Genomic DNA, 22668 nt, shown 5'->3' with positions numbered 1-22668 from the left:
AGCAGTCCAAATGCTATCTGCTTGTTTCACTTTGATATTTATGAATTTTCTTTCACAGTTAATTATTTTCATCCCAAAGTATACTACTACTGTCCTCAAGCATACATTTATTAATTGTCGTGGCATTGAAAAATAAGGCCATTAATGAAGGACGAATAAGGTCGATAAGTGAAGAAAGCTAGTTAATAAGTTTCTTGTTACTCATCAGGAGTACAGCAAAGCTTGTTTTTTGTTTCTCTTTTTTAAAAATAAATTACGCTTATAATTTCTACATTGTCTTCAGAAATTTGGGGCATCTGACTCAGGCAAATCAATTTATCTGCTTTTTGGAAAATATGTCACTCTGTTTCCAGAAAAGATTTTACAGGGACATACCTTGATGGATGAGGTCTTAGAATCTTGTCTGCTCTGATACCACTCAATGTACAGAGAGTTGTCACTGTGGTTAACATGTAAAATGAGCTGAAACATTTGAAATCTGTTTACATCAACCCAGACTCTTGTCATTTTTTTTTTTATTCCCTTGTCTGGCTCAGTTTCATGAATATAAAGATACAGAGTTAATAAAAGAGGCGTATGGGGGTCATCAAAACGAAAGTCTGTTTTCATAAACTGCTTGTTTATGCATCACCAAATTCAACCAGATCTCATAATGCAGCCTTCATTTGTAGAGTTATTTATATCTTTAGAATGGCTTTATTGCAAATTTTAAATACCAAAGACATGTGAGTTCCATGCAGGATTAATTAAATCGGGAATAAGCATCTGGCTTCTATGCGGCTAGAGTGAAACAAGGTCAATTGTGCTGACTTTCTCTTATAAACATCTTTTCATAACAGATACTGTGGCAAGATTTTTCCAAGGTCTGCAAACCTCACACGGCACTTGAGAACCCACACAGGAGAGCAGCCTTACAGGTTTGACAGTGATTTTTACTAAATATCTTGATTAATATTGTAGTAATTAAAGTGGACATATTGCCACAATTTTAATGGAAACTACTTTGAGACATATCTAAATGTATGTCTGTTTAATTTTGAGTCAAAGAAGAATTAATTAATGGCTAGGATGAAAATTAGAAGAATCCTAATTTATTTAATTGAAACTTCCTATATCTCAGTTTAAAAGCTCTAGTAACATCTATAACAGATATGTTTAAGCAATGTTGGTCATTTAAAAATTATTTTATTCTCTCTTTTCTCAATAATTAGTGCTATTTAATTGAAAATAATCATAGCATTTATAGCTTCTTTTTTTTTTTTAAACCTTAAATCTCGGCTGGGAGTTAACAACTGGGATATTACTACTTTGCTTTCCCAGTAGAATTGAGTTAATGCCCACAGTTCTCATTAGGAGGTTAAAATAATGAACCTTAAACCTGGGAGGGGAAAAATGTGGATTTAGGGGTCGAATGAGTAAATAGAACATATTATAGGAAGAGGGGCAATTCCACCAACAATCTCCAAAGTACCTCTTAGTTTATTCTGTTAAATGTCAAGATCAGCCACAAGACATATGAGCACATATCTAATTTTAATATTATTGTTTACTAAGAAATGAAAGTAATCAGTATTCTCCCTTCCAGTTTTAAAATATAACCTACATTATTTACTGTGCAATGCTTTGCACATAGTATTAGGTACTCATAAATATTTCTTCAAAGAATGAATGTTGTTTATCTTTAGTGATAGTGTAATTTCATTCTGCTTTGAAATTCTTATGCATTGCATATGTGTAAAATTATTTTTGTCTGAATGCTCACTTCTTCCATTAAAAAATAAATTATTTATTAGGTTTCAAAGTCTTTTTACATGCATAGAATAAAAGAAATGGGCAGACCCATGCTTATTTGAAGATAATGGAAATTTAAGGAGAAAACTAGAAGGACTTAAGCAAAAATTAATGAAGTGTTTTCTGAGATTCTTTGCTTTCCTACATGTTTTATAAATGACTAATCATAAGTGATATTTATATTTTATATGTGATAGAATACACTTGATATAATAGGTCTCGGAGATATATATAAATGGAAAGTTTTAAGTGCTTTCCTTTTTGGAAAAAAAATTTAGATTTCTGGGAAATTGTGTTTAAGATGTCCACACTTAAATTTTCTAATGGCCAAGGGGTCTGGTAAGCACCTATGATACTATTAGAGGCCTAGTCATGAAATTCATGCACTTGGGAGTGGAGAGTCTCTGAGCCCAGACTGTGCCCTCTCACAGTCCTGGAGCCCCACCATTGATTCTCCGCCTCCCCTGCAGAGGTAGGCTCCGCCCACCTGGCCTGGGCTTCCTTGATGGATCGCCCCACACAGAGGTAGGTCCTTCCACCCAGCTAGAGCTCTGCAATGGATCATCCCTGCAGAGGGAAGCCCTGCCCACCTGCCACAGTGTTGCTGCTGGGTAGCCTGGGCCTCCTTCTTTGGGGCAATGGATTGCAGGTCTCTGCCATCAATCACTCCAAAGAGGTAAGCCCTGCCCACCCAGCCGGACTCCATGATGATTGCCTTCATAGAGGGAGGCCCCACCCACTTACCACGATATACTGGTCGGTGGCCTGTGCTTCCCTCTTTGGGGTGATTGTGAAGGCCCCTCTCCCATTGATCCATCGCCATGCTAGCCAGTGTCTTGGGCCTCCCTCTGCAGGGCAATCATAGGGCGATGGCCTGGCCCCCGACCAATTGCATCGCACCCACATTGGCTGGCCTGGTGCCAGTGAGTGTCATAATGTGATCGTTGGGAAGGTCGTCGGGAAGGTCATTCTGCTGTTTGGAAGTTCAGTTGATTTACATATTATGCTTTTATTATTATAGATGCTCAGTTTACTCTTTCTTTATACCTCAATTCAGGGGTGTTATTCTATCTCAATTATGGGGCTATTATTGTCTGTGTATTTTTAAAAACACAGATCAAAGTATTTGCATAGCTAGAGATCTTAATTATTTACCCAGCTCCTCTGTTTTACAAGTGAATATATTCAGAGCCACAGTTGCTAATGGCTTTCTATAAAGTCTGGTGCTGATAGACCCAGATTTAAAACCCAGGCCTGGAGCTCTCATACCAGGGTTTATATCTCATGTCTGACCCCAAAGGCTCCCATTGACCCTGTTTACATCCAAATTCTCACTAGTTTATTGCTTATGATTGTGTTATGTGTTTATTGATTTTAAGTATTTCTGAAACTTAGACTTTTAACCACCTCCTAGTTTATTTGGGAAGAATGGAATGAATGATTTAAAAAATTCTTTTTTTATTTTTTATTTAAGAGCACTCAACCTTTTGGCCAAGACATTAACAAAGGAAAGATACAAAGTAACAGATAATTATTATCCTTATTGGCCAATTTTATTTATATTAGAGTAGATGATGTTTATTAAATTTGGAAAAGCCCCTTTTCATACAGGCAGAAAGTTGGAAGCATGTCAAAGACAAAATCTCTCTTCCTTACAATTTGTGTAGAAACTGTTCTGAGTGGAAAGTTTTCTGAAGTGTTTTATGGGAAGATATGTTTTCTTTATCAGTATTTCCCAGGTTGTTCTGCTTAGCATACAGCACAGCTGTGCTCACTGCACCATGGCTGTCATTGCAGTGAGCCCTGGAAGTTGGCAGTTATTATGGAGAAGGCCAAGACTCACTCTCTCTCTCTCTCTCTCTCTCTCTCTCTCTCTCTCTCTCTCTCTCTTTCTCTCTCTTTCATTTATACACACACACACACACACACACACACACACACACACACACACGGTCAGGCAAAAGTAAGTTTACAGTTGTGAGTATGTGAAACAGGGTTTATTCTTGTATAATTATTTATTTATTAATTATTGTATTATTTTCCATACGCACAACTATAAACCTACTTTTGCCCCATCCTGTGTATGTATGTATATATATATTTTTTTTTTCAAAAATAGAGGCTAAAATATTACAACTACTATCAATGTAGGGTTTCACACACTTTTAAATTAATATTATAAGTGGGGAAAGTTGAGGAACCTCATGATGCCAGAATAGTTTCTTAAAGGGGAACATTAAATCAGTCCTTGAGTTGGTTTATTGATACTTTGCCAGAGTAACTAGTTTAACAGATTTCTTTTCCCCACTGAACTAACGAGACTTCTGGCATCACCTAGAGACAGCCGTAGAAGCCCAAATAGTTGGCGTGGAATGGGGTGATTTTTGATGGAGAGCACTTGAGCCACTGAGTCTGCATTCAGAAGTGGGAGGAGAAGGGCCCTTCACACATGGAAGAATGAGTGAAGAAATTTCTGGCTGCTAAGTTAAAAAATTTCACTTAAAAGTTATCTGGGGAAACTTGATATTTTCCTTTCATGCAATATACGTACAAAAATTAATACAAAAGCGCACAATGTAATCTCTACTTTAAGATGCTAGAGAATACCCCATAAATTACCACTTGTTTTTCTCAGCCGTGAGAGCTGGGTGGGAGAGGGATTACATTTTCATTTTGTGTCGAAAGGAAAACTTGCAAATATTAGCTAACTAATAATAAGTGCTTTCCTGAAAAACTGACCTGGTTCAGAACTGCCACAGACACTTCAACAAAAATAGAAATGGAAAACTGGGGGAGTGGAGAGGAGAGTTGAGTGAAGGGAGACTTATTTTTATTCCAAAAGGAGAATGCAGTGGCACTCTTCTTTCTTTCGTAAGTGTAAAAATTAATAGACTAAAGGATTTGGGGGAATCTTAATCTCCACTGATTATAAAAATCAGTATCTTTGGTATCAGACTAAAGTATTCACATTTTTTCAGTTTTAAAAGTTTGGAAAGTTTATTGCTATTTTGGAGAAGATAAAAGAATTCCCTTTAGGATTAGCAATTGAGAAAGTGAAATTTACTAAGAAAGTATTTAATTAAATGGACATATTTTTTTATAAAAATAATCTTTTCACTTTATTTTCAGAATTTGTGGATTTGCTTCATGTTTGTTTGAAAAATGATTTAATTGCAAGTTCTTAGGGAAAAATAAAACAACATTGGTATTTCTTAATGTTCTTAATTTTACGAGGTTTATTTTAAATATTAGAACTGATTATGCTAGTTAAGTTTAGGAACCATCAAATCACCAATATTTTTATGAACATTTTCCATAAAGTCCTGAAAATCTTTAAGGCAACCTATCTATTGGAATTCAAATATCAACCGTGTGAACAGTGTTCTTGCCTAATCCCTTTCTCCAAAATGTTTGTTTTCTAGGTCATAATTCTGGGTTATTGTTCTTGAGAAATACCTTTTAGCTTGCCTACGAACATTCTCTGTGTTTATTTTTCAGGTGCAAATACTGTGACAGATCCTTTAGCATATCTTCTAACTTGCAGCGGCATGTTCGCAACATCCACAATAAGGAGAAGCCCTTTAAGTGTCACTTATGTGATAGGTGTTTTGGTCAACAAACCAACCTAGACAGACACCTAAAGAAACACGAGAATGGGAACATGTCTGGTAGGTAATCAGTTGTGTTGTGAGGAGACGATGGCTTTTTTAAAAAATGTGAAATGATAATCTTGCTTCTCTCATGCCACGTGGTCTCTGAAATCAGATCCTGTTGGAAAAATTTGCAGCCTGTTTTCCTGGAGATTTTAGGATGATGTGAGCATTGCATAATATACAACTCAGAGCCTTATTTGAAGGATCTTTTCTTCCCCTGGATTCATCTCCGTGGGCAGTCTCTGAGAGGAGCGTGACTCAGACTCTCAGGAGGCTTAGAAAATCAAGATTTCCTGAATTGTGGGGAACAATCTTTCCACCTATTGGCACAGGCTGTGCCCCGGGAGTGTAGGGTTTCCGGAGCGCAGCACCAGAACACCACGTTCTGAATATTGACCAGACACCCGTGGCTGCTTTTGCAGCAGTGCTGGAGCTCGGAGAATCTCTGCTGGGTAACTTTGTGAGAGATCACTGATAGAAGAGTGTGGACATGATCAGAGTCACCCCTAGCAAATGACAGTGGAGTGTAGTTTTGATCACAAATTCTGATGTAGAATTAAGTTAAAAGTGGCAAAAACAAGCAAACAAAAAACTTCCCTTAGCTCAGAAGTGTTAGCACATGGAAGCGATGGTGGGTTTTCTTGCCTTTGGATTCCAATAGTTAGATACTAAGCCATTAACTAACAATTAATCTGCTGGCATATGTGTGTGGAGCCAATCTGTGGAGAAAATTAAGGAAGTGACCTGGGAGGGTGGGAGGAAGAGGTGAATATGGAGTTCAGGAAAAGAGATTTTTAAGAACAGAAAAGAATTGGATTTATACAAGGTATAAATCTTTATTTAGGGAATGCATTTCTTTTATGAATTTTTCCTCCACTGTACAGGCATATAACTTATGATCTTGGATGACTTCTACTTAGAGCTAGTTATAATACTGTTCATTTCCCCCAAAACCAGAAATCAAATGATCATGATTTTAAAATATCAGATTTTAGAGACCGAAGTCTAGTCTAATATACAACTGGCTATACTTTCTAACACTGCGCACCCTTACAGTATGCTACGAAAATGTTCTAGTTAAAATTATTTCAGAAGTAAAATAGATAAGTTAAAAATTGTAATCTGTCAAAGCTGAATATTTGCTTGTTGACCCAGTTTATACATGTATTAAGTTGAGGGAAGTTCTAAACCCCTTGGTTTTGCCATGTGGGCTATTGTGATGAACTGTTAAATTGTTGGCTTTTTGTGGGCATGAAGTGACTGTTAGTGTAGAGTCTGACCACATATAAAGTGTTTATAATTGTGAACATTTATGGAAGCCTTGCAACAATCAGGTGATGCAGGTATTATGATTCTAAATATTTTAGGTAAAGAACCTGTAGACCACCTAATATTGTCCTTTTTTTTCTTTATATATATATATATATATATATATATATATATATATATATATATATGTATATATAATTGATTTTTTTACAGAGAGGAAGAAAAAGGGACAGAGTTAGAAACACTGATGAGATAGAAACATCGATCAGCTGCCTCTTGCACACCCCCTACTGGGGATGTGCCCACAGCCAAGGTACATGCCCTTGACTGGAATTGAACCTGGGACCTTTCAGTCCCCAGGCCGATGCTCTATCCACTGAGCCAAACCGGTTTCTACCGTGCACAGTCTACTGATGGCTCAGCCCCCCAAGTCAGAATGCAGATTGTTCTGCATGTTGTCAGTCTGTTTTGGTAACACACTTTAGCACTGGAGCAATAAATGCATGTTGACTGCCAGCGGGACTGCTGTAGTTTCTTCTGGCAGAAGCCACTGAAGACCTCTCTGTCATTTGCTTCACCCTCTCCCTTTGTTATATGAACAAAACCATTCCCATGTCACAGTGGGGATAAGAGGAAGCTGGTGGGAGAAATAACATCTTTGGGAGACTATACCTTATGAGTCCAATGGCTCAAAATATTCCCCCAGGGAGTTTCATTGGCATGTGTACTGTGATAAATTAGGACGGCCTTGACCTCCTAAAGTTACCATTATTAATATTCAAGGAGCCTGTTTTGGGAAACAACACTGACCCAATGGAGAAGGAATGCGTTTCAAAATAAGTTGCCACCGAAATAATAGTTCTTTTCACATAAGACCTGCTCTCCCCTCAGGTACGGCAACATCTTCGCCTCATTCTGAACTGGAAAGCACAGGTGCGATTCTTGATGACAAGGAAGATGCTTACTTCACAGAAATTAGAAATTTCATTGGGAATAGCAACCATGGCAGCCAGTCTCCCAGGAACACAGAGGAGAGGTAAAGCTGGTTTTTACTAGTAAACTCGTGATTTCTGAAACGAACATGTTTTCAGATACATTTTTTGTGTTTATTTTTGTTATTAATAACACTACTACTATTCCTACCATCCATGGCTGGCACTTATTTGGAGATTAAATACTAAATGCTCTTCTAAGCGCTTCACATGGATTGATTCATTTAATTGTCTTAGCAACACTGCCAGATAGCGACCATTATTATGTAATTTTATCTTTTTTTTTAAAATATATATTTTATTGATTTTTTACAGAGAGGAATGGAGAAGGATAGAGAGTTAGAAACATTGATGAGAGAGAAACATCAATCAGCTGCCTCTTGCACACCCCGCACTGGGGATGTGCCTGCAACCAAGGTACATGCCCTTGCCTGGAATTGAACCTGGGATCTTTCAGTCCGCAGCCAACTGTCTATCTACTGAGCCAAACTGGTTCCAGCTGTAATTTTATCTTTGAAGGAAATGGAGACATTGAAGGTTAAAACACTTGCCAGAGGTCATATAAGCAATAAGTGGGATTCTACCTGGACTGACTGATTCCAGAGCCCAGGCTTTTGCCACCAGTCTGTTCTGCCTTTCTTGATAGCTAACTAGAATATTTTTATCAAAATTGACAAGTAGAAGGGGATAACAATGCCACAGGGATTCATTTGAATCACTTGGCAACAGTGGTTACTGTTATATGTCATGTGTTGTATATAATGCATATTTTATGACTATGTATGACTGTATATATCTGCATATATATTTATATATCTGTACATATTTACTAGTATATATAAAGTACCCATTGAGTGTCATACCTGTCTCCTTTTAGAAATCATTGGAGGCTTCTTAATAAGATTCTATCACCTCCTTATATGCTATCAGTGCAGGCCTATAGAATTCTGTCATGTTGGTGGCAGTGAGTAGGATAATCCTTACTTTTAGTTACCTGGTGCACTGGATCCCTCTTGTCTCAACATCAACATTAAGCACATATGGCTTAATTCATAAAGAAAAATTTTAATGCTGCTAATAAGAACACTTACCTAGTGTTTTACATTTTATATGAAGTTAATGAAACATGATTTCACCAAAACTACTGGATTTTTCTTATCTGTAAGTTAAAATTAAATATATTGAGAATCAGATATTTCTAAACATAACTATCCAATGGCCTATTAAATTAAGATGCTGCATCATAAATTAAAAAACATGTTTTTATTGATATCAGAGAAGAAGGGAGAGAGAGATAGAAACATCAATGATGAAGAGAATCATCAATCAGCTGCCTCCTGCATGCCCCCTACTGGGGATCAAGCCTGCAACCTGGGCATCTGCCTTGACCAGAAATCAAGCTGTGTGCGACCTCCTGATGCATGGGTCGATGCTCAACAACTGAGCCACACCAGCCAGGGCACTACAGTGTAAATTTTAAAGTCATATGGAATTAGTTAACACAAGTACCATTACTTTTCACCACACAAGTATTATTGTTAGTGTTCTCTATTTTTGATGCCATTAAAAATCAAAGTTAATTATGTTAGACAATTTTTCCATTAAGGCAAGCTTCAAGTAAACATTATTTCCTAAAAATAACATAAAAATATATGACCACTTGTATCCTTCAAGTTGTATAAAAGTGTATCAAGGGAAAAAAGGAGAGACCTGCTATGGTGTGGCCTTTTTCAGCCTCTAAGAAGTGCAGTTGGATGTATCTTTTCCTTGCTCACCAGAGAGAGAGAGAGAGAGAGAGAGAGAGAGAAAGAGAGAGAGAGAGGCAGGCAGATCATCAAAGGTACAAACTAGTAACAAATAAGAAAGATAATCTTACATTTTGATAATGATATTTACATGATGCAAATAAGAAATAGTAAACAAACAAAAAATATAACTTGGGTTCTGAGATGCCTATTGAGATTTTTCTAGCCCTTAATCACATATTTGTGAACTTTATAGCTGCAACATCTGGCTTCAACATGTCTAAACAGCATAGAAGTAAGAAGATTGAGTCATCTAACTACCCCCCCATCTCCTATCAGACTACTTTTGATGAATAATTTATCCCTGATAAGTTGCCACATTTGAAAGCATAATTAACAAATAGGCTTTCTTAATCATGTTGGCTTTGTTAATTTTGGTTTTCATCCATGCACTCTTTTGTTCTTTTACTTTTTCTTTCATTTTTTAAAATAACAATTTCAACCCATTTAAAGGAGCAAGTTGGCAGTGTTGCTGGAAACTAATAATTTATGCCTGTGCAAAACATGTTTTCATCATTCTTTGATAAAAGTGGTTAAGAAATTAGTTGTATAAAAAACTTAATAATGATGATTATGATGTTTGCTGGTTCAATAGGTTTTTATTATGTGCATCTGTCACACCCAAGATTGTTTTATTTATTTTTTACCCAGGGAATCTAAACCTTAAATGCTCTTTTTTTTTTTTTTAATGTGGGAAAGTAATGGATTTATCACTGGTACCTGATTTTCCATAATCAGAAAAATAGGTACATTAAATGTTAAAATTGCACATGACTGTAACAATAACATAACAGTGTCCACAAGGTTTTTAATTAGTAAATAAAACAAAATGAAAAGATTTTGAATGGTCTGGGAATTGGAACACTTGGATGCCTATGATGGCTTAATCCTTAAAAAGCTTTTGAACTTGGGCAAGTGTCTTTACTTCCCTGGTCATATATCTTTAAAAGAAGATGGTTAGGAGAAGATAGTCTCTGAAATATTCAGAGCCCAAGCATTTGCCACTAGTCTGTTCTGCCTCATCCTCTCTCCTCCTTGTATGAATAAAAACGTTCCCCAAACTTATACAAAACAAGTGATTATTATTTTGTAACTTATTTTTCAGCTTTTACATTTTACCATGAAATTTAACTTTAATTTACACACATTTTAATGTTTACTGTAAAGCTGAAAAAATTTAATCCTTGTTTCATAAATGCTCTCAAACGTATTAAATTGGGATGTCTATTTAAGTTAACTTTTTTTATAATTAAACTTTTGAATCACATATTGCAATCCTTCTAACCACAACCTAAAATATTACCAATGACTTTTTAAATAGTCTTCCTTTTTATCATCATACTTGCTTAAGTAAGCTTCCAAAGGTATTTGTACAATTATGTTTTTAGATCATTTCCCACCTCAATGTTATCATAGGATAAAGGAACTTTTTTTACATTCACACCATCAAGGGTAACTTGAAAGTGGTACAAAGAAGTGCGCCCTTGAACATTTCAAAGTGTGAATAGATGTGTAAGTGGCATATACCCACCAGTGTTACCTAGAAATGTCTAACGCTGGTCAGTCTTTGGCAGCAACCTTACCAGTTTTTTGGAACTCTTAGATTCACTTTAGACATGTGTGTGAACCTTTTTACAGTGTTGCTCAGGGATCTGAGTTTTCCAGAAATCTATTATTTTAATTGGTGGGTACTTACATGGTGATTGGTTACATTATGTAGAGAAAACATTGGTGTGCTTTTTATATCACATATAACAATATCATTTATCAGGCAAAAGCCTGATAAGGAACTGGAGACTGGATTGTTTTTTCAATTCTGCTGGAGGCTCTATTTATAATCTGAACAATCACCCAATTATTATTTTTTTCTTTATTTTCTTATTGGTGAGGTTACATTATTTTCCCATGGTTGCCACAAAGCATCAACAATAAAATGACTATCGAAGTGTTAACAATGCAAACTGCTGTTACGAAGACATGATGATAAAGCTAAATGCATGTTTAGACACGGAACCAGTAACTGGACCCCTTTCTTTCTTATGGTTTTGAAAGAATGAATGGCAGCCACTTTAAGGATGAGAAGGCTTTAGTGACCAGTCAAAATTCAGATTTACTGGATGATGAAGAAGTAGAAGATGAGGTGCTGTTGGATGAGGAGGACGAAGACAATGATATTACCGGGAAAATGGGAAAGGAACCAGTGACAAGTAGTATGCATGAAGGAAACCCTGAGGATGACTATGAGGAAACCAGCGCCCTGGAGATGAGTTGCAAGACATCCCCAGTGAGGCAAGTGGCTCGGGTGACATCAATAAATAAGCAAGAGTAGATACACATGATTATAATTCCTCTGGCTCTTTCTTCCATTAGAGCAATATTTCAGGTGATAAGCAGTTTTGTGAGCAATAAATCATAAAAATTGAATTTGAGTTAGCAAAGTGTACACAGTAAGGATAAGGTGGCCATCAACATAACCCATAAGCATATAAATATATCAGTGTTTGTGGAACTCTGATTAACCTGCATAGGGAGGGTAAATGGAAATTACACAAGTACCCAACCATTTATGTAGACTCTACCTAAAAAACTTATAGAAAAAGAGCTTTCAACATTATCTTATTCACGCAATAGTCTGGTGTTATTAATTAAATATTATTGAGATAAATTTCACTTCACTTTATATATATATATATATATATATATATATATATATATATATTCCATATAGATGATATATTTTTAAATGGAAAAATTAACCATGATAGTTAAATTGATAGGAATATTATATCTTCATATGGATAGTGGGTGCTAACTAAATATTATCTTAACTGGCTTTATTTTAAATGGAAATGATAAAGGTATGAATTCTGTCTCCACTGCATTGCTGATTCCACATGTCATTGACTTTACCTCTTTATGTCAAATATATGCTTGCTTTAGTTATGAAAAATTTTGAAAGAAATATATCTTAATATATAATATTTGTGAACCTTTTAAAGCACCCAATAATTGATGCATGCTACTTTTTCCTGCAAATATAATATGACATTCGACAACTGTATAGATTCAAATGAAAAGTGATTTGGTTGCATAACATACTGAAAAAGAAAAAAAAAATCCTCTGTGCTCTCCTATTGGTTCATTTTAGGTATAAAGAGGAAGAATACAAAATTGGACTTTCTGCTCTAGATCATATAAGGCACTTCACAGATAGCCTCAAAATGAGGAAAATGGAAGATAATCAATATACTGAAGCTGAGCTCTCTTCTTTTAGTACTTCCCATGTGCCAGAGGAACTTAAACAGCCGTTACACAGAAAGTCCAAATCACAGGTATATATCTTCCGGCAGTATGGCATCCTGGTGACAGTGTGTCTTTGATGCCGCAAGGCAGCTATTCTTGGTTTGCAGTATGCTAGAATCTGAACAGGTTCAGATGCTTCACTCACGATGTTCACATCTTGGCTTCCTATGACTAAATCCAGAATAGGTAACCAATATAGCAATTACTATGGCCGCATTCTGCACAGAAATTCTGTGACAAACCCTATTCTGCAATAATGGCTCCTTTATGTCCCAGTTTTCTTACTCCTGTATTGATAGGCCATAATGTCTCTTGCACCTACGTATATATTACATCATAATTGTTTTCTAATTGCCTTGTGTCTACAATTTATGTCAACCTAATTATATTTAAAGATATTTTAGAAAGTGAAGTCTATCCTCTATTTTTGTGTGCCTTACTATATATAGTTAATTTACAAGTCATTTAATTATAGAATCTAGGAATAAACTTAAAATCAGAGATAAAGTGAGTTGCTGATAGTCTGCAGCAACTTAAAGGCAGGTCTAGAAATAAAATGTGTCAGCTTTTATTGAATGAATTAATGAATAGTGCCCAAGTTTGTTGGGCTCTATGACATCCTATCAGCTCTGTGGTAACTAAAATAAATCCATTTAATGATCCCTAAACACCAATTAAAAGAGCCACAGATCTTTTCTCACAAAAAGAGGAAGTCAGCACTTTCTGTGTAATATCCACACTCAACCAGATTGTTTATTCAGATCAATTAAAAAAAAAAAGAAGAAACTTCCATATTTTTTGGTCACTTTGGTCTAAGTATTTGACTCATTAACCCATTTTGGAAGTGGTGACCATATGACTTGTACATTTTCTATTTGACTGAGATGTTTTGGGCTGCTCTTAAGAGCAAATGTGGTCATATCTCAACTAAGGTGGAGAAAATATTTTGCCAGTGAAATAATATATGTTTTTACAAATCAGTAAATTCAGTAAAAACTCTAAGATACCGTGTATGCTAACAGGCAACATAAATGTTCTTTCTGAACGGAAGAAAAAGCAGCCTGCCCCAACACTGGAGTTTCCAAACTCCATGAACTTGAGAAACAGAGCACCATGACTGTAGGTACCATGCCCTCATTGTAAAGTGGGGTGAATAGAGAAGATATCCAGGATAAGTCAATGGGGATATAAATGAATTGTTTGGTTGCTAAAGTGAAAAGTAAACTAGCAAGAGTAGACACCTCATTTTCACTTTGAGGCAACCTTAGGGTGGCCAATATTGTTTTAAACCCTTGATTTTCCATTCTTCCTTCCTAGTCGATCAGAGATAATTGGGGGTCACTGGTTTTCTTTGCTCTTTTTAATTATTAAAAAATTATTCCACAAAAACGCTTTTTATTATAAGACATAATAACTAAAAATCCTTTAAACTGTCAGAAGTGAATGGAAAGCAGAAGGGTCTGAAAATCTAGAGATAACTGGTGTGATATATATTTCAGTACCAGCATTTTTGACATAAAGTGACTGCCTCGCTGAGCTAACAATTACCATCACCAGAAGTAATAGCATTGTGCAATCCTAGCTCATATTTTTATTGTTACTTGATAATGTCATATGTATTGGTTTGAAAATAGTCAGGCCTTTCTGCAAACTGTCTTTCATGAGACTATTCATTTATTCGACTGTTATTAACTTCCAGTTATGTGCTGGAAACTGATCCTTGGGCATGAAAATGTTTATTTCCTTTGATTACCAAAAGGCAGATGCTTTACTCAAAACATTCCTCTATTTACTCTGTGATTTTCATAGTGATCGAGTCCCAGAGAGTTGACTAATACAACAGTGGCTACATGTTACCTGGAATCCTCTCTGAAAAACCTTATCCTACAAAAATTAATTTTATGATTATGGGTACTATTTATGTTAGGTACACAGACCTAGACATTTTGTGGAAGTTAGTGCTATGATTCCTCGACAACCATTGGAGGCAGGTTTTTGTTATAATTTCCGTTTTATATGAGGAAAGTGACCTTGAAAGGTTAAGCAACTTGCTAAAGGTCACACAACTAGTTGAGGTGAGAAACCAGGATTAAAACTCAGGATTCCAAATTTTTCTCTGTACTCTCTTTCAGCTTTCCAAATATCAGAATAGGTTTTGTTAAAAACCATTTCACAATAGTTTTTATCTTTGCTCTCTAACACTGAGTACATAATTAGAATAGATAAGTTTCATTTCAATGCTCATGTCACCCATAATTTAAACTATATAAAGGACAGGGACTTCAGATTGTTTATCCTTGATTCCCTGAGACCTAACACAATTCCTGGAATAGTGTTGAGGCTTAGGACATGTTTGTTAGATATCTACTGAGATTTTGTAGAGGTCCAGAAGGCAAATTGCATGCATAAGAGTCAAATGTGTACATTTAGAGCGATGACCCTGCAAATCAAAACCAGCCTGCAAGGGCAGATTTTCTAACTGAATGCCATGATTAGGAAGAAACCACAGACCAGCCACATGTCTCAGCATGACTCCCAGAGATGAAATTCTGCTTTACAACAGAGGCATTTTGTCTTTGTTTACAGACAGTGGAATGTCTTTGGCAGGACTTTAATGATTCCACTTCAGCAGCATTTTGACAAGCAAGTTTAGCAATGGATGAGACCAACAATAGCAAATCAACAGTGAAAAGTTCACTCCCAAGTCAAGACCAAACATTTCATTTGAATATTTTACTTGGCAGCAAGTGGCGGATTCGCTGAACGGTTATTTACAATTTGACATGATAACAGGGAAGAAAGGGCACTTCCGCATAGAGCACCTCCCAGCACCTACTGCGCAGCAGGCACTGGAGCACGTGTGGGGCAAGATGCTGTTGGGTCTTGCTGTCTTATTGTATTGTTTGATAGACCTGACTTGATCTACCTCAACTTTCAAAGACTTTGGGTGTCAGCATTGAATATTTTAAGCATGGAAGGGAACTGGAAAAACAACATTGAATGAAAAGTTAGGCAGAAATACATTCAAATTACGCCTTCTTCACTAATTGGTCAAAGTGACCTTGGGCAAGTCATTTCACTTTCAGTGCTCTCAGTTATAAAATGCAGGAGTCCATGGACTGTTTCTTTTCCTAGACCACAGTGCCGTCAAATATGAATATGTCTTATTCATATTTGCAGTTTCCATCATAAGCACACAATGATATTTTTGGTGCATTGAATGCGTGCATGATCAGCGGATGCATGATTGATTTATTATGGTTGGAAGGCAGTGACTCCTGTTTCTTAATGGAGGCACTACTGAAATGCTAGATAGGATAATTAATGTTTTGTTCTGTAGATCCTATCACCGTTTTGGTCCCTAGGCACTGCAGGCCAGCAGTAATTCCATGACATTAAAACACATGCGTACAAAAATGTTCCACAGCCTTTTCAAACCCTCCCATGGGGAAGCTCCTACTCAGCCCTTCTCTCTCTGACATTCACCAACTCTGTTCTTCAAATTAAAAGCGATGTGTTTCAAATGCCATTTACTGAGACTCTCCTTTTTTTTTTTTTTTTACCCCAGGCATATGCTATGATGTTGTCATTGTCTGAGAAGGAGTCCCTCCATTCGACATCCCACAGTTCTTCCAACGTGTGGCACAGTATGGCCAGGGCTGCCGCTGAATCCAGTGCCATCCAGTCCATAAGCCACGTATGACATTCCCAAGGTTGACCGAGTGGGACCAAGTCCAGCAGTAGCACGGCTCTTTCCTATAGGACTATTTAAAAGACTGCTGAGCAGAATGCCTTAGAAACCCGAAGGGTCACTCATTTAAAGTCCGGTGACTTTAAACTGAATGAGGAATAAAAAGAAAGAGAGCAAAAGAAAGAAAGAAAGGAAGCTATTTATTCTCGATATTTTGTTTTGCACAGCAAAGGCAGCTGCTGACTTCCGGAGGATCGATGCGACTGAGAGCGATTCGATGAACATGAAAACCTTGCTGGGGAAAAGGCATCTTCCAGTCCGCCCTGCCCCAGAGAGGGGGTGGGGGAGGGGGGCAGTTGAGATGGCAGCATTGATAGGAACGAACACTCCATAGAAACTGAATTTTTTTTTAATTTGTTTTTGTCCAAGATCACCTGACACTTGATTGGGAACAGTTGCTTTTAATTACAGATTTAATTTTCTTTTCTTTGTTAAAGTTTTATGTAATTTAACCCTTTGAGGATGGAAGTAGTTGGATGAAATGCATACTCGATTACTAGAGAAACTGATGAACATAGAGGACTTGTTTTCCATTCACTTTTTGCCTTCTTAAGTACCTTGTTTAAAATTAGGGAGAAAGGGTATGTGTATATTGTAAACTATGGATGTTCAATGCTCAAAAGAGGTTAAGTCAGTGAAGTAACCTGTCCATCACCAGTATCACTGTACCACTACACTAATAACTGTTTGCCAAATCCTTATAACAACATCTTTTATTTTAGACAATCATGTCACTGTTTTTTTTTTAATGTTTAATTTTTTTTGTGTGTTGCGTGTATCCTGTATTTATTTGTTGGCAAACTATTGTTTGTTGATTAAAATAGCACTGTTCCAGTCAGCCACTACTTTATGAAGTCTGAGGCACACCCCTTTCCAAATTTCTAAGGACCAAGGTGACTCGACCTGTGTATGGGGAGTGCCCAATGGGGTTTGGCTTTTCTTAACATTCCTTTTGTTGTTGTTTCGTTTTTCCTTTCTTAATGAGCTAAATACGAATAGATGCAACTTAGTTTTTGTAATACTGAAAATCGATTCAATTGTATAAACAATTATAATTTCTTTCATGAAAGCATGATTCTTCTGATTGAAAACTGTACCCATATTTTATGCTGGTTGTCTGCAAGCTTGTGTGATGTTATGTTCATGTTAATCCTATTTGTAAAATGAAGTGTTCCAGATCTTATGTTAAAAGAGAGACGTAAATAACAGACTGTATTCAGTTATTTTGCCCTTTATCGGGGGAACCAGATTTGTTTTCTTTTTTGTTTGTAATCTCATTTTGAAATAATCGGCAAGTTGAGGTACTTTCTTCAAATGCTTTGTACAATATAAACTGTTATGCCTTTCAGTGCATTACAATGGAGGAGCAACTAAAAAATAAAGACTTACAAAAATGGTTCTTTTCCCCACTGTGTGGTGTTTTCCCTTCTCGTGCAATTTTCGTTTCCCTTTGGGACCCATTGATCTAAAGATATGATGACTGGGGCCCTGATGCCCTTCCAGATACATGGGATGTAGAGCGTGGTGGTTTTATTGCTTTGAGATGAGATAAGGGATAACCCTTGGCCCATAGGGGTTAGGGTATCTCCAAATCATCGTTCTCAACTTTCTCTCTGTGGTACGAAGCCAGTGCTCATGTGCAGCTCTCTGCTATCACTCCACGTCTGTCTGCAGCACCCGTTTTAATTAGGACAAAACAGCCTACAGTTTTTCAATTGGATTTCACATAGTGCATGCCAAAGGAGTTTTTGCTTTTGATTATATGAATACTGTTAACTGATTCACAAGGGGGGAAAACAAGCCCTTTACATCTTCTGTGATCTTTTTAAGTCTGTCCATGTGCAATTGTCGTGTTTTTGTGGTTATAAACAGAGGGTAGATATAATTGTGTGTTTTCTTTCTTTAATAAGGCAAAAAAAAGACCCCTGTATTTTTTTGTATATTGCTACAAGTTCTTTAAAATGATCAGTTAGCAGTTGCTGCATAATCCATCAAGTTTGGTCTGTAATTTCTTCAATCATTTCAATTTTGTTGAAAATTTAAGTTTTCTACTTCTCACTTATGTAAGTAATAGAACTCTGACTTTTATGATCATAATTGTATGTGTGTTTATATATGTACACACAGGGTTGGAATGTGAAGTGTGTTTTCATATGATAAATTCTCTAGTGGGGGACCAGTTATGAACATATTTTGCTGCTTAAATACAGCCAATTGTTTTAGAATATGACTATTGCAATTTAGACCAGTTGTAGAGGTTTTAAGGCCTGAAAAATAAATAAGTGTGACACATGGAAATAGATCCAGACACATTTTCTTTATTCATTTATTTATTTACTCTTAACCACAATGCCAGATACATAAACTTCCTCACATCCTTCCTAAATGTCAGTAATATAGGAATTAAATATATGGGGTATAAATATGAATTTTTAAAAATAGAAAGTGTGCACCAGAAGAAGTATTCAGAAAGTACATTTAAGCTGTAAATCTGGTCTATAAAGAAGAAGACGAATCTCATATTTGTGACATAAAATGGAGAACTGGAACATGCACATTTTCCTTTTTTAAAGAATATATCCATAAATTCTGAAGCAATTCAAATGCCCCCAATGCACTGAATTCTTGTTCGACTTTGAGCGTGACATTTCAGTTGTTTGCTAATATTAGTCCATCCAAATTCCCGAAAGTCTTTCAAGCCTTCCATTTCTGTTCTCCTTTCCATTCATTTCACCAGCAGCCCTCTACTGCATGACCCTATGGGAAGGCAGTAAGATATGGAGAAGATAATATTGGATTTGGATATAGCTCTACTGGCTCTGAGGTCTCAGGCAAATCACACGCTTCCCAAAATCTCATCTGTGAAACTAGGGAAATACTACCTGCTTCTCCTGCTACTGCATTGGGTTTCTGTGAAGGTCAAAAATATAAAAGTAGCCCAGGCAGCTTTGCTCAGTGGTTGAGCATCCACCTATGAACCGGAAGGTCATGGTTTGATTCCTGGTCAGGGCATATGCCCAGGTTGTGGGCTTGATTTCCAGTGTGGGGTGTGCAGGAGGCAGCCAACCAATGATTATTTCTCATCATTGATGTTTCTCTCTCCCTCTCCCTTCCTTTCTGAGATCAATAAAAAATAAAAGATCAAAGTACATTTTTGGGAATATTTGGTAAAAGTTCTATACATGAAGGCATTTTCTAACTTTCATTGTAATAGTTAAGGGGATACAATATGTGTGTATTTGTGTACACATAGCGTACAGACACACATATGCAAGCACTATGCTAACAGGAAAATTAGAATATCAATATAATAGAAATCTATTGTAGGCTATACAAAAGTGGAAACGGATGTTTTCTAAAAAAAGAAAACAAAATTAGAGATGTTTCTTGAATAAATATGTGGCTTGGAAAAAAATAAATAACCAAAAACTCAGTCCTTTGAAAAACATGACACATCCAGAATAGTTGTTGAGAGGTCTCAAAAAAAATTCAAGGACAGCTAAAGCCCAATCAAAGACTCTGCTTTTATTTTCAGATAATGACCACCAGCCATTCTTATTTCTGCACAGAATAAATAAAATGAATTATTCATTTGTAAAGAGCCCGTTAAGTCAGTGTCAGTTAATTATCACAGTAGGCCTGCATGCAGGAAGTATTACTCTTGTTTCACAGATGAGGAAACTGGAGCTCAGTATGCTGAAGGACCTTGTTCAAAGTCATCTGGCTGGGAACGGGCTGGCTGAGAATCTAAGGGTTGCCTGACTCCTTCGCTCACACTTAGCCAAGCTTTTCAGACCTTCTGGTTCAGGCACAGCGAAAGAAATCCAAAAACGTTGCAAGCCTACGAAATGTGCCGGCACAGAGTGAGGCTGTCAGAGATGCAGCTCTTCCCTGGGAGACAGTTAGGCGTCTGGGTCTTGGCTGTGAAGCATTTGAAAGGTGAGTGCCAAGCACTGGTTCCAACCTTTCTTTATTCAGGTTATCTCAAGTCAGAACCAGCAATACTAGTGCTTTTGAAAGATCCTAAATGCTTCCTTAATAAGAGAAGGGCCTTAGTCATCTTGTTTGCATGTTCCTAGTAGGTGTTTCCAGTTTCCTCTTAACTTTAAAAAAAAATATTTTTTTAAATTTATTTCAGAGAGGCAGGGAGAGGGAGAGACAGAAACATTAATGACGAGAGAGAATCATTCATCAGCTACCCCCTGCACACCCCACATTGAGTGGGGATCAAGCTCGAAACCCAGGCATGTGCCCTGACCGGGAATTGAACCTTAACCTCCTGGTTCATAGGTTAATGTCCAACCATTGAGCCATGCCAGCCAGGCTTAACTTTTTTTTTAATTTTCCTCTAACTTTCATTTTGAAATTAACATGGCATGTGGTAAACCCTTTCTAAAACGGTGAGGGACTTATCATGAGAGGAAGCAAGTATAGTTAACAAGTGTACTATTTCATTCTCTTTAGTTTTAAGGAATTAGTAATGGAAGGAAACCGAGGAGAAGTGGGAAGAGTGAAAAACAACAGAGTCGGTCCAGGAGTCCCAGCGAGAAAGCCAGCCAACTCTTCCCCAAGGGACTTAGGCTAGAATTTAATTGCTCATTTTATCCTGCATAAATCATTTCTGAATATAAGAGACTGTCCTTAGTGCAACATGTATTTAGAAAAAGGGTGTGAGATGTCAACTATAAAAATGTAGGAAATAACAAGTTGTTTGCTAATACTGGTGAGAATGTGGAGAAATTGGAACCCTTGTGCATTATTGATGGGATATAAAATGGTGTAGTTGCTATGGAAAACAGTATTCATGTTACTCAAAAAAATTAAAAACATAATTACTATGTGATCCAGCAGTTCCATTTCTGCATATATGTACCAAAAAATAATTGAAAGCATGGTCTCAAAAAAATCCTATATAATAAAGAGGTAACATACAAATTGATCATCACCCCAACACACAAGATGGCCACCCCCATGTGGACACAAGATGGCCAGCAGAGGACAGTTGGGAGGGACCAGGCCTGCAGGGGAGGGTAGTTGGGGGTACCAGACCTGAAGGGGAGGTTAGTTAGGGGTGACCAGGCTGGAAAGGGAGGGCAGTTAGGATTGACCAGACCTTCAGGGGATGATAATTAGGGGCAACCATTCCAGCAGGGGATGGCAGTTAGGGGTGACCAGGCCAGCAGAGAAGCAGTTAGGCGTCAATCAGGCTAGCAGGGGAGTGGTTAGGGGTGATCAGGTTGGCAGGCAGGTGAGTGGTTGGGAGCCAGCAGTCCTGGATTGTGAGAGGGATCCCATATTGGAGAGGATATTGGAGAGGGTGCAGGCTGGGCTGAGGGACAGCCTCCCCACCTTGCACAAATTTCATGTACCGGGCCTTTAGCGTTTGTGTATTCATGTTTATAACAGCATTATTCACAATAACCAAAAAGTAGGAGCAGCCCAAGTGTCCATTGATGGGTGAATAGATACACAAAATGTGGCCCAGACATACAATGGAATATTATTAAAAAGAAATAAATTCTGACACATACTACAACATAAAAAAAATCTTGAGGAAAAAATGCTACATGAAATAAGCTAGTCACAAAAGGACAAATACTGTATGATTACACCCATATGAGGCACCTCGAGTGATCAAATGTATTACAGAGCTGGGAAGGGGAATGGTGGTTGCTGGTTGGCTGAGGTCAGGGAGGAAAAGTGAGTTATTGTTTAATGGGTGTAGAGTTTCAGTTTTTCAAGATGAAAAGAGCTTTAGATCTTGGTTGCACATCAGTGTGAATGCACTTTCCAGTACTGGATTGGACACTCGAAACAGTAAAGATGATAAAGTTTATGCTATGAATATTATGCCACAATTAAAAAGGAAAGAAAAAAATATACAACTCCTCTCTGTTTATATGGTTCTTTAAGCTGAAATAATGTAATGCTATTCAACTTAAACAGAGAAGCAAATGAACAGGTGAATATGGGAGAGCTCATAAAAATGAAAGGCAAGGAAGGCTGAGGCCAGGCCTAAAGCATGGCCCTCAGCCAGCAGAGATGCACTAGCAAGAACCAGTGGACAGCCACTTAGGCTGTTGTCATCAAGATGGCACTATGTC

General features: G+C 37.1%; 1 protein-coding gene across 11 annotated transcripts in view; it reads left to right on the top strand.

Annotated features, from left to right (window-relative positions):
• MECOM (MDS1 and EVI1 complex locus) overlaps positions 1–17960 on the top strand; it is a 571831-nt gene extending 553871 nt beyond the window's left edge. For 10 of the 11 annotated variants that reach the window (XM_036445331.2, XM_036445329.2, XM_036445330.2 and 7 more), the window contains 6 exons: positions 840–917; positions 5290–5459; positions 7605–7749; positions 11563–11799; positions 12659–12842; positions 16382–17960. In XM_036445331.2, the coding sequence (XP_036301224.1) occupies positions 840–917; positions 5290–5459; positions 7605–7749; positions 11563–11799; positions 12659–12842; positions 16382–16516 (949 nt within the window). In that variant the 3' untranslated portion in view covers positions 16517–17960. The remainder of the gene's footprint in view (positions 1–839; positions 918–5289; positions 5460–7604; positions 7750–11562; positions 11800–12658; positions 12843–16381) is intronic. The other variant, XM_036445332.2, reaches the window with a different exon arrangement.
• Positions 17961–22668: the final 4708 nt, after the last annotated feature.

The sequence above is a fragment of the Pipistrellus kuhlii genome, unplaced genomic scaffold (genome assembly GCF_014108245.1).
Source record: "Pipistrellus kuhlii isolate mPipKuh1 unplaced genomic scaffold, mPipKuh1.p scaffold_m20_p_2, whole genome shotgun sequence".
Lineage (NCBI taxonomy): Eukaryota > Metazoa > Chordata > Mammalia > Chiroptera > Vespertilionidae > Pipistrellus > Pipistrellus kuhlii.
Note: the sequence above shows the minus strand (reverse complement) of the source record. Positions and strands in the feature narration are given on the sequence as shown.